Source organism: Jaculus jaculus, chromosome 4 (genome assembly GCF_020740685.1).
Source record: "Jaculus jaculus isolate mJacJac1 chromosome 4, mJacJac1.mat.Y.cur, whole genome shotgun sequence".
Classification (NCBI taxonomy): Eukaryota; Metazoa; Chordata; class Mammalia; order Rodentia; family Dipodidae; genus Jaculus; species Jaculus jaculus.
In genome coordinates this window covers 62792990-62805006 of record NC_059105.1, presented here as the reverse complement: position 1 = coordinate 62805006, position 12017 = coordinate 62792990, and the positions used below count along the sequence as shown (strand labels likewise).

Below are 12017 nucleotides of genomic sequence, written 5' to 3'. Positions count from 1 at the left end.
TTCATAATACATACCACTGGAAAGAGATAGTTTGATCTTTGTAAAATAGGTAATTTTCTAAATTAGGCTAATGAAAAATTTGGTTCTAAAGTGCCTGGTTAACCTTTGAGAAGGTCTAGAACATGTGTAAACATTGAAAGTGTTAATGTATACATTTGAGTGATTTTGTTTCTCATTTATTTAGATTGTAATGGTTATCAAGAAGCATCTCCTATGAATATATTGGGGGATATCCTTCTGTACTTTTCATATAGATGAAAAACTAGATTGTATTCTTATGTGTTACTTTAAAATTACCAGTATGTATGTAGCTGGGCATGTTGGAACACACCTTTAGTCCCAGCACTTGGCAGGCTAAGATAGGAGTTTTGCCATGAGTTCAAGGCCACCTTGAGACTACATAGTGAATTCCAGGTCAGCCTGGGCCAGAACAAGACCCTACCTCGAAAATCAAACAAAAATTACCAATGTTTAAAAATTCCCCCACATATACTATACACATATAGATATGCATCTTTTAAATTTGTTATATGGTACTGTTTTATTGCATGTATTAAAATTTTTTTTAAATTTTTTTAAATTTTTTTTATTTGAGAGCGACAGACACAGAGAGAAAGACAGATAGAGGGAGAGAGAGAGAATGGGCGCGCCAGGGCTTCCAGCCTCTGCAAACGAACTCCAGACGCGTGTGCCCCCTTGTGCATCTGGCTAACGTGGGACCTGGGGAACCGAGCCTCGAACCAGGGTCCTTAGGCTTCACAGGCAAGCGCTTAACTGCTAAGCCATCTCTCCAGCCCTAAAATTTTTTTTAGTCAAGTCTTTGTAGAAATTTAGACTAGTAAATTTTTTGGTATAATGAGCATTAAACAAAATTTTCTTACACATTGACTTTTTTTTTTTCTTGGGCCTTGGGGAATCAAACCTGGGTTCTTTGGCTTTGCAGGTCAGTGCTTTAACCACTAAGCCATCTTTCCAGCCCCACATACACTTTTGTACACTTGTTGCGTTAGGATAGATTCTTAATGGTTTTGAGATACCAAAATGACCTTTTGAAAAATCATAGAACAGATTGCCAGATTAAACTAAAGGTTGTATTATTTCTATATCTGTATGCATTACTGTAGTATACTTAGAATTTCCTAGTGTCTTTTTTTCTTCTATTTTTAATTTTTGGCATTTTTTATTCACAACTTTTACAGACAATAAGCCATGATAATTTCCTCCCCTCCCCCACTTTCTCCTTCACAGATCCACCCTCCATCATATCCCCCCTTCTCTTTGTTAGTGTCTCTTTTATATTGATGTCATCATCTTTTCCTCTTATTGTGAAGGTCTTGTGAAGGTAGTGCTAGGCACTGTGAGGTCATGGGTATCAAGGTCAGTTTCTGTCTGGACAATTGCATTGTAAGCAGTCATAGCTTCCTTTGGCTCTTAACATTTTTTCCATCACCTCTTCCACAATAGACCCTGAACCTTGGAAGGTGTGATAGAGATGTTTCAGTGCTGAACACTTCTCCGTCACTACTTTTCAGCACTGTGTTTCTTTTGGGTCATCCCAGTGTTCAACGCCATCTGAAAAGAGAAGATTGTCTAACTAAAAGTGAGGTAAAGTTAGGTAAAGTGCTTATCGGGCAGTTTGGTGAGCATAATATATGCATTTAGCCAGGCAAGAGCAGGCGTTAAACTTCTAAGGCTCATGACCTTCCCCTCAATGGGCTTTGGATTAGGTTTTCAGTACCAGGCATGTATTCCCTCCCATAGAGTGTGGGCCTTCAGTCCAATTAGAGAACAGTTGGTTTACCCCATAACAGACATGGCACTGTTATACCCATTTGGCCTTTTGGCGTGGTTGGCCAAACTTGAGGCTTCCAGTATCTGCTATTTTCCCTGCTGATGACTTCTGTCTTCCATAGGGCTGCATGCAGAGCAGCTTTCCATCAGCTGTTCTACAGGAAGAAGGTTTTTAGCTCAGTCCCAGCTTGCTTTTTCAGTGACCTTGCAGTCCAGGCATGTGGAGTCTTAAGCAGTAGGGTCTTACCATCTATTTCTGGTGGGAAACCAAGAGCCTTTGCAATATCCTATAATATTTTTGGGGGCAGCAGGGACCTCTGGTCAACAACCCATTGGAAGGTGTCCCATCCCTAACTGAAATTTTTCTAGTAACAGTCTGTGGTTTATTCATAATATCTTGAATTTTGATTAACTCTTCCCCACCCTTCTTTTACTCAATCTCTCCTGACCTCTCCCAGTAATCTACCCACTCCCAGTAATCTGTTCTTCTACATATATAAATACCATTCTAGTGTCTTTTTTCTATGTCTTTACTAATACTGTTCATTTTTATCCACTTCATAAGTATCACATGTCAGTTTTTTGACATTCATTTTTTTAAGTTTTATTTATTTTATAGAAAGACAGGGAGGGAGAGAGAGGGGGAGAGAGAGAGAGAGAGAATGGGTTCTCCAGAGCCTTCAGCCACTAAAGAGCAACTCCAGACTCCATCTTGTGCATTTGGGTTACATGGGTCTTGGGGAATTGAACATGGGTCCTTTGGCTTTGCAGGTAAGTGCCTTAACATGCTAAGCCATCTCTCCAACCCAAACTCTATTTATTTGTTGTTGTTTTGTTTTTTCGAGGTAGGTGTCACTCTAGTTTAGGCTGACCTGAAATTCACTATGTAGTCTGAGGGTGGCTTTGAACTCAGCCATCCTTCCACCTCTGCCTCTCAAGTGCTGGGATTAAACGCGTGTGCCACCACACCCAGCTCTATTCTTTTTCTTATTAAGATTTTCTTAGCCATTTTGTTTACTGTTATGAATAATTGTGTAATTGTGTCCACTGAAAATATACTCATGTAATGACAAATTCTACTTACTAGTGAAAGAGTTAAATATGCTCTTGTTTTAGGAAAAAATTTGAAAATTCATTGGATACTTGTATATTATCTCTTGTAAAATAGCTGAAAGTTTTTTGTATATATAATATGATGCTCTTTAACTTTTTTTTAAATCCCCTTTAGGGTCATTCCCTTAGTGATGGGTTGGATGAAGTCCAGAAAGCAGAAATGAAAGCTTATATGGAACTAGTCAACAATATGCTGTTGACCGCAGAGGTATAACACTGATACTTGACATAAAATGTAGTCTCTTATATACTCTCATATAATAAAACTTAAAGTTATTGAACAGTGAGATTCTAAGGCTCAGTTGGTTATACAAATTATTTGATCATCATCTTGGAATAAGTTTCCATTACTTTCAGTTCTAGTTTCTTGTTTGTAAAAAGGGATTATTTTTGCCAACATGTATGTTATGTTATCCTTTTCAACTTTGCTTTAATAATAACTACAAAATGATGGTGTTTAGAGGTATAATATTTGAGTAGGAAACATTTTTTATAGAGCACTACCATTAAATTTAATAATTCTTTACACAGTGGGTTTGCCAAAAAAAAAATCTCTCATATATGTGACTTACAAAGTTAGCTTATTTGTTATGAGAAATAACTTTATCTTTTTGTTCTTTGGTATCCTAAAGTTGTAGTGACTGTTCTTTTGTTCCTAGTTGTATCTTCAGTGGTGTGATGAAGCTACTGTAGGGGAGGTGAGTGCTTCTGCAGCATTTATCTTAATTAAAATTTAATGAGAAAACACTTTTGCTCAGAATCGCAAGTCCCTGCTCATAAATGAAACATTGTGGTTTATACCATTAGTGATACAGTTTTTCACTTACTTTAATTTTGCTTGCACATACATTTTAGAGAAGCTATATGTCATTGTTTGATATAACAGGTTGTAAAGTACATAAAAGTTTATATATTTTTAAAGGGAATGGTTTAAAATTTTAATTTTTTAGATTGTAAGCAATGTATTATTTTCAGATTGTTCTATGTATGTTCTCTGAACATATATAGGGAGAGAGAGAGGAGATAAAGTTCTGTTGGAAAAACACGCATTGTTTTTACAAAGGATTTATGCTTTTCACAAAATCTTTTTGCTTTAGATCACTCATGCAAGGTATGGGTCTCCCTACCCTTGGCCTCTGAATCACATTTTAGCCTATCAGAAACAGTGGGAAGTCAAACGTAAGATGAAAGCTATTGGATGGGGTAACAAGACTCTGGACCAGGTTAGTTGAAGTTGACAAAAGCTTCAGTTTCAGTGCATTAATAATGTTATCCATTCAAAATAATCTCAGTGTAACATAAAACAGCAAACTGCTTGTTCTTATTTTCTCTTTCCTAAAGAAGTTGTATGTCATTTATAAAAGTAACACTTGCTTATTGTTAAACAAATTTTGTAATACAAAAAAATGAAATCCTACCACCTCAAGGCTGCCATTCTTTTTTTTTTTTTTAATTTTTGTTTATTTATTTGCAAGTGACAGACAGAGAGAAAGAGGCAGTTAGAGAGAGAATGGGCACACCAGGCCCTCCAGCCACTGCAAACGAACTCCAGATGGGTGTGCTCCCTTGTGCATCTGGCTAACATGGGTCCTGGGGAATCGAGCCTCGAACCGGGGTCCTTAGGCTTCACAGGCAAGCGCTTAACTGCTAAGCCATCTCTCCAGCCCAAGGCTGCCATTCTTAATTACTTGGGCAGCATTCTTATGGTTGTCTCTTAGTAATAATTCTTTAAGTGGGATCATGCTATGCTGAGCCTCCCATATGAGTTTTTTTTTGTTTCATTTTTTCCTATTGAACACTATATGGTAGGTAACTTTTATGTCAGTAAATGTAAATTTGCTGTATCAGGACTTTTAAAAACTTACTAAATACAGTATTTAACACATAGTTTTTCTTTGTCTTAAGCTTATTAATGTGGTAAAATTAAAAAATATATATAATCTTATCATAGTCATAAATTTAAGCCTTAAGTTAATTAACATCTCTTTTGCTAAGGCTACCTTTCCTGCTAGCCAGCCATCTGAGTGATGCTTGTGACATGGGGGGTGATGTTAGTAAACTCTTATCTCCACTATTAAGGAAGCATCTGAAATGCTTTTACTACAGTAGACTAGCAGTGCCATTTATTAAAAAAAAATTTTATTTATTTATTTATTTGAGAGAGAGAGAGAGAGAAAGAGGCAGATAGAGAAAGAATGAGCATGCTAGGGCCTCCAGCCATTGCAAATGACCTTCAGACATATGTACTGCCTTGTGCATCTGGCTTATATGGGTGTTGGGGAATTGATCCTGGGTATTTAGGCTTTGCAGGCAAGCACCTTAATTGCTAAGCCATTTCTCCAACCCAACAGAGCCATTTTTATAGGGTATTATTGTTGTTGTTCTTTTTTCATATAAGCAAAATCATTGAATGATGGGTTCAGGAAAACATTGTTTAGAGAGTGAGTTATTCTTTCATATTTTTTATTTATTTATTTATTTATTTATTTATTTATTTATTTATTTATTTATTTATTTATGAGAGAGAGAGAGAATTGGCACACCAGGCCCTCTCAGCACTGTAATCGTCCTCTAGATGCATGTGACACTATGTGCATGTACATGCTTGCATCATGTTGTGCATATGGCTTATGTGGGACCTGGAGAGGCAAACATGGGTTCTTAGGCTTTGCAGACAAGCACCATAGCAGCTAAGGCATCTCTCCAGCCCAAGAGAAACTTTCTTGATAAGTAATCCTTATCAGTAACTTAAATGTGCTTAATGGGAATTCACTCTTTTTAATTTTCTTCCCATTATATTGAAAGCATTAGTTACATAATGTATGTGGTCTTTCTGTAATCTGATTTAAATATATTTCTAAAAGTTAAGTTTATGTTTTTGTTGTAAAGTATGATGCATATTGGAATTTCAGTTCTTTTTATTGTTTTGCTAATTTAGTTATTATTTCTCTTTGGGATCCATTGTCTGTGTTAGGTCTTAGAAGATGTAGACCAGTGCTGTCAAGCCCTTTCTCAAAGACTGGGAACTCAACCATATTTCTTCAATAAGCAGTAAGATATGTTTTATTATATCTTTTGTTCCTCATCTATGTTATTGTTAAAAATTTGTTTTATTACAAACATACTATTTTTTCAATAAACGTGTATAATTTTGGGGGGGTTGGGGACCAGATATTCAATCTCCCCCCTTCTTTTTTTTGTTTTCCTGTACAGAGGTAGAAGGAAAGGACTTCTTCTCCCTTGGTGGCATATCATGGTTATTGGTAGATTTCCATCTACCCATTGTACCTTCAAGTTCCAGGACACTGGAATAAGAAAAGAAATGTGTATAAAAGAATTGTTTTAAAAATCATTTTTCGGGCTGGAGAGATGGCTTAGCGGTTAAGCGCTTGCCTGTGAAGCCTAAGGACCCTGGTTCGAGGCTCGATTCCCCAGGACCCACCTTAGCCAGATGCACAAGGGGGCGTATGCGTCTGGAGTTCGTTTGCAGTGGCTGGAAGCCCTGGCATGCCCGTTCTCTCTCTTTCTATCTGCCTCTTTCTCTCTCTGTCAAATAAATAAATTAAAAAAAAATCACTTTTCATTTTTTATTTGTGATGAAAATGAGAAACAGAATGAATGGGCATATCAGGGCCTCTTACCACTGCAAACAAACTCCAGATGCATGTCACTTTGTATATCTGGCTTTACCTGGATACTGGGGAATTGCACCCAGGCTGTTAGACTTTGCAGGGAAGTGCCTTGTCTGCTGAGCCAGATTCCTGACCCCTCATTTTTATTCTTTAAATATTAGCTTTTATTGGCTATCAGGTACAATATTAGGCTCTCAGGAACTAGGATTTCTAAAATGCAATCATTGCCATTGAGTTTGCTAAAGGTCAGTCATATATATCAGCCATTTTGTATATGATAATGATTTAATGGGAATAATTCTAGGTATTATGTACAGTACTACAACATGTGAAATTCTGGACATCATTCCAAAAGTATGAACACAGCCACAGTCCGTGTGGATGATATCCAGGGACTAGGAAAATCATTATGATAAACACTAAGACTATGGCTGGATGGATAAGCACTGTTGTGTGTATGTGTGTGTGTAATGCATGTCTTTGTGTGTACGTGTGGGCATATATGTGTGTTGGAAGCTCAGAGGACAACTTCTAGGTGTTGGTCCCTGCCTCCTCCCTCTTTAAGTCTGGGTCTCTCACTCATTGTAGTTTGACCTTGTGCAAGCTGCTTGTCAGGCTAGCTGCTCTGTGAGCTGCCTAGAAATTCTTCTGTCTCTACCTTCTATCTCCTTGCCAGCCTGCTGGGGTTACAGAAATCTGCCACAGCTTCCGGCTTTTACATGGGGTCTGGTGATTTGAACCTGGGTACTCAGGCTTGAGTGACAAGTGCTTTATCCATTGAGTATCTCCCCAGTTCTGTTAACTTATTTCTCTCTGTATTTTTTCCTGTGTGTGTGTGTACACATGTGTGTATGGTGTGTTGTGGCCTCCCATATGCCTGCTTTTGTGGGTTGACAAGGTCAGGCAAGGTGCTGACAAGGTCAGGCAAGGTGCTTGCCTATGTTCCATTGCTCTTTCACCAGGTCTTGTTTTGAGCCAGAATCTCTTTACTATTTCTGCTCCCCTGTGGGGCTGGAGTTACAGGAGTGCGTGGCCTTGTCTAGCTGTTATAACAGATCTTGAGATTCAAACTTTGGTGGTAGTCTCAGGCCCCTGGGTCTCATCAGACCCTTTCAAAAGCATGTTTAATAATTGGGTAATTTTTCCAGCTCTTGTAAAAGTTAAGAAGTATTTTTCAGTATAGAAGATTATTTATTTTTAAAAATTTTTTATTCATTTATTTAAGACACACACACACACACACACACACACACACACAGTGCATCAAGGACTCTAGCCACTGCACATGAACTCCGGACACATGTGCCACCTTGTCCATCTGGCTTAAATGGGTCCTAGGGGATCGAGCCAGGGTCCTTTGACTTTGCAAGCAAGCACCTTAACTGCTAAGCCATCTCTCCAGCCCATAAAATTATTTCTAATACTATGAAGAGATGGCAGATGAAATAATTGGAAAGAATTAGGAAATACCTAGACAAAAATTAATGTTTTGGGTTTTTTTTTGGTTTTTCAAGGTAGGGTCTCACTCTAGCCCAGGCTGACATGGAATTCACTATGGAATTTCAGGGTGGCCTTGAAATCACGGCAATCCTCCTACCTCTGCCTCCAAAGTACTGGGATTAAAGGTGTGTGCCACCATGCCCAGCTCAAAAATTAATGTTTTTGAAATGACAATACTATAAAGGAGAGAAAGAAAGAGAAAACAATAATGAATAATAAAAGCAAAGAAGATATGTAGGAGAAAAATTTTAAATGGAAAAAGTTAAGATAATGTTTATATTTCACAGTATTGCTTTTGTTTTGATATTCAAATGAAAGCATAGTAAATAACCAGCAGAAATGATAATGATACAATGTCAGTAAGGGTACTTAAAACTATATTTATCATTGTGGAATATTTTTCTAATAAAACCCTTTAACAATAAATGCTACAATATATTTGAAATATCTTAGTGCTCATAGGAAAATTGCTGTATAGCCAAAAAATGTAATCCATAGACTTTTTGATAAGCTGAGAAAAAGTTCTATTTTCTCCTCACATAGAATAGCAAAATATTTAAAACAGCAGGTCCATGAAGCTCTGGGCTTTATTAAACAATTCAGTAGAATATGGGTAAAGTGTATTCTTTTTGTCTTTGTCCTTCATAATAATTGCAGATGTTTTTCTGAATTTGTGGTTTGCCTTTTGTGAAAAAACATGTTTTTTTAAAAAAAACATGTTTTTTTTTGAGATGCATGTCATTGGCATAGTTATGACTATAGATTTATGAGTTTTAACAAGTACATATATTCATGTACTTGTATACTTTAAAAATATTTTTATTTTTATTTTTATTTTTTTTGAGAGAGAGAAAGAGAGAGATCAAGGGAGAGAATGGGCATTCTAGGTCCTCCAGCCACTGCAAATGAACTCCAGACACATGTCTGGGTCCTTAGGCTTTGCAGGCAAGTGCCTTAACCACTGAGCAATCTCTCCAGCCCCACAAGTATACTTTTGAACAGGAAGGAATTAGGGAAATGGTAATTAATGAAAGTCAAAAATAAGTACAGGCTGGGTGTGGAGGCACATGCCTTTAATCCCAGCACTTGGGAGGCTGAGGTAGGAGGATTGCTATGAGTTTGAGGCCACCCAGAGACTACATAGTGAATTCCAAGTCAGCCTGGGCTAGAATGAGACCCTACTTTAAAAAAAAAAAAGTTAATATGAGGAATTGGTGAAATTTGTAACAATTACAAGAAATATACTTTGAAATTATTTGTGCTTTGTTGTTCAATCTATGCTACTTCCTCATAGATTTTAAAGTAATTTGCCACAAAGTTTCTATCTTTACATAACACCAGATCAGTTTTCATGTTCTCACATCCACATATAATTCAGCACCTTTGTAGTTATATGAGTAGATATTTGCAGCCAGTAACATTTTGACTACTTTAGGATATTTCTGAACCATACCAGTTTCAGAAACATTCATGGCCTTTCAGAACATTTATTTACTGATAAGGAATGTCCAGCTACATTCCTGGAAGTTGCCCTATTAGCTGTGCAAGAAGTGAAGGATAGTTGTCACTAAATAAGATCGTAAGACACTAAGCCCTCACTTGGTAATATAGATATATCTCTTAAGGAATATGCTTAGGGAGGTAGGAGAGTTGGTATTTATATTCTTACAGAGTGCCTTAACTCTACATGTACCCATTGCTTGTGTCTTGTTCTTTGTATGAATCCATTTGGCATTGATTCTTAGTGTAAAAAGATTATGGTGCTGTTGAGTTCAAGAACATTTGTAATTGTTTGTTGTTTTTTTTTTAAATTTATTGTGAATGTCACTATATTCCTATTGGGTTACACTTTAGGGTCCTCCTCAGTGGGGTGTGGATAATCACTGTGGGGTTATGAAGGTACCAGTCACTGTGTGTGATGGATATTGCCTCAGTGTATTCATTCCCCACTTGTAGCTCTTCCACAGTGGTTCCTGAGCCTTGCGTGGGGGGCGGGGGAGAAGGATTATAAGTCTCCTCTGATTTTCTGCTTTGATGAGGTTTGGGTCTCCTCCATGTCTACGCCATCTCTCTGGAGATGGTATGCAGGTCAGCAGTGAGAGTAACACTTGTATTTAATCTGCTTCTTCCTCCAAGCAGATTCTGTGACCAAGAGTGAGAGTAGTATGAATCAAAGGGGAAAAGAACAGTTATTTTAAAAACTTTTCTTGCTTGTTTGATTGTTTGTTTGTCAAGCTAAGGTCTCACTCTAGCCCAGGCTGACCTGGAATTCACTATGTAGTCTCCGGGTGCCCTTGAACTCACAGTGATCCTTCTACTTCTGCCTCCCAGGTGCTAGGATTAAAGGCTTGTGCCACTGTGCCCTTTTTGATGGGCATACCCTTAGTCAAAGAACAGTGAAGCTTCCCTGTAGGGTGTATGGCCTTCCTAGCCATAGGTTTGTGACTTGGATTTCAGTACCAGGAATGAATTTCCTCCCACTGAACAAGCCTCCTATTCAACCAGAGAGCAGTTGATTACTCCCATAACCTGTGTGCCACTATCACACAGGTATGACCATCTTGTCTAGCTGGCCAATTTTGTAGCTCGCAGGATCCCCTGCTTGTTCACACTGTTGGTAACCATTATCTATCCCCCCACCCACGCCAGCAGCATGTGTAGCGCTTTGCAGCACTATGAGAACTAGTCAGCAGAGAGCTGGTTTTTATCTTAGTTCCAGCATGATCTCTCCATGTCCCATGACTTTAGCCTTCAACAATAGAGTCTTACCATTTAGATCTCGTGGGTAACCATGCTTGTGATTTTTTAAAACACTGTCCTGCTGACTACTCTTAAACATGATCATGGATTGTGTATATTTTATTTCATTTTAGACAGAGTCTTGCTTTGTGTTGCAGTCAGGTTTTCATTGCTGGCAAAAATCACCTGACCAAGATCAGCTTTTGGCAAAAAAGGGTTTATTTTGGCTTACAGACTTAAGTAGAACCTCCACGATAGCATGAGCAGATATCACCCCCTGGCCAACATCAAGTAGATACCGGAAATAGGAGAATGTGCCAAACACTGGCAAATGGAAACTGGCTATAATACCCATAAACCTGCTTCCAACAAAACATTGCCTCTAGAAGGTGTTTATTCCCAAATCTCTATCAGCTGGAAATGTAGCTTTCAGAACACCTAATTTTATGGTGCACACCTGAATCAAACCCACTGTACTTTGTAACCCAGGATTGCATTGAACTCACGTAATTCTTCCTTAGCCTACTTAAAGCTACAGTTATTTTTTTTGAATTTTTAAAATTACTTATTACTATTATTATTGTTAACAATATATTTCATATGGATACATCATGTGTTAGTACCTCTTTTCCTTTGTCCTTGTCCCCGTTCCACTGGGGACCCTCCTCAGTGGGGTTGCAGTTATTCCCTATGGAGTTGTGGGCTATGCGTTGTGGGAGCAGCAGACAGTTATTTTTTGGGGGGCAGGGAATGCTTCTGGGCATGAATGTCTCAACCTGCGGCTCTTACATTCTTTTTGTACCCGCTTTGCAAAATTTCCTAAGCCGTGGTAGGCGAGTTTTCAGTCTACTTCAGAGATGAGCTCTTTGGAGCCTCTGGATCTCCGCTTTGGTCAGTGCTGAGTGTCCTCAGGGTCAATGTTCTTCCCTGGCGCTGATTACCAAGTTCAGCATGGAAGTAGCACTCTTCCTTGTCTTCCCAGTTCCTCTGTAGTTTCCAGCTGTGGCTTGGCTAAAGTGTGAGGGGTGGTTTATCTCCTTGGGTGTCGCTACGTTCTGAAAAGAAGAACAGATTCTCCAACAGAGAGTGAAGTCAGCATAGTTTAAATGGGAAAAGTATTATTTAGGGAGAATTTGATGTATGTAATGCCTCTTTTAGCCATAGACAAATGAGAACTTGACACTGGAGGGCATAATCTTTGTCTCCATAGGATTCTGATATGGTTCCCAATTCCCCATATGG

The 12017-nt window shown here is 38.2% G+C and overlaps 1 protein-coding gene and 1 non-coding gene across 3 annotated transcripts in view; both read left to right on the top strand.

Moving 5' to 3' along the window:
• Positions 1–12017, top strand: part of Mtx2 (metaxin 2) — a 65569-nt gene that overhangs the window by 49038 nt on the left and 4514 nt on the right. For both annotated transcript variants that reach the window (XM_045147688.1, XM_045147689.1), the window contains 4 exons: positions 3020–3112; positions 3564–3602; positions 4002–4127; positions 5879–5955. In XM_045147688.1, coding sequence (XP_045003623.1) covers positions 3020–3112; positions 3564–3602; positions 4002–4127; positions 5879–5955 — 335 coding nt within the window. The remainder of the gene's footprint in view (positions 1–3019; positions 3113–3563; positions 3603–4001; positions 4128–5878; positions 5956–12017) is intronic.
• Positions 6092–6212, top strand: LOC123460500. Its single transcript, XR_006637049.1, has one exon. It is a non-coding gene; the product is annotated as a small nucleolar RNA SNORA57 (small nucleolar RNA).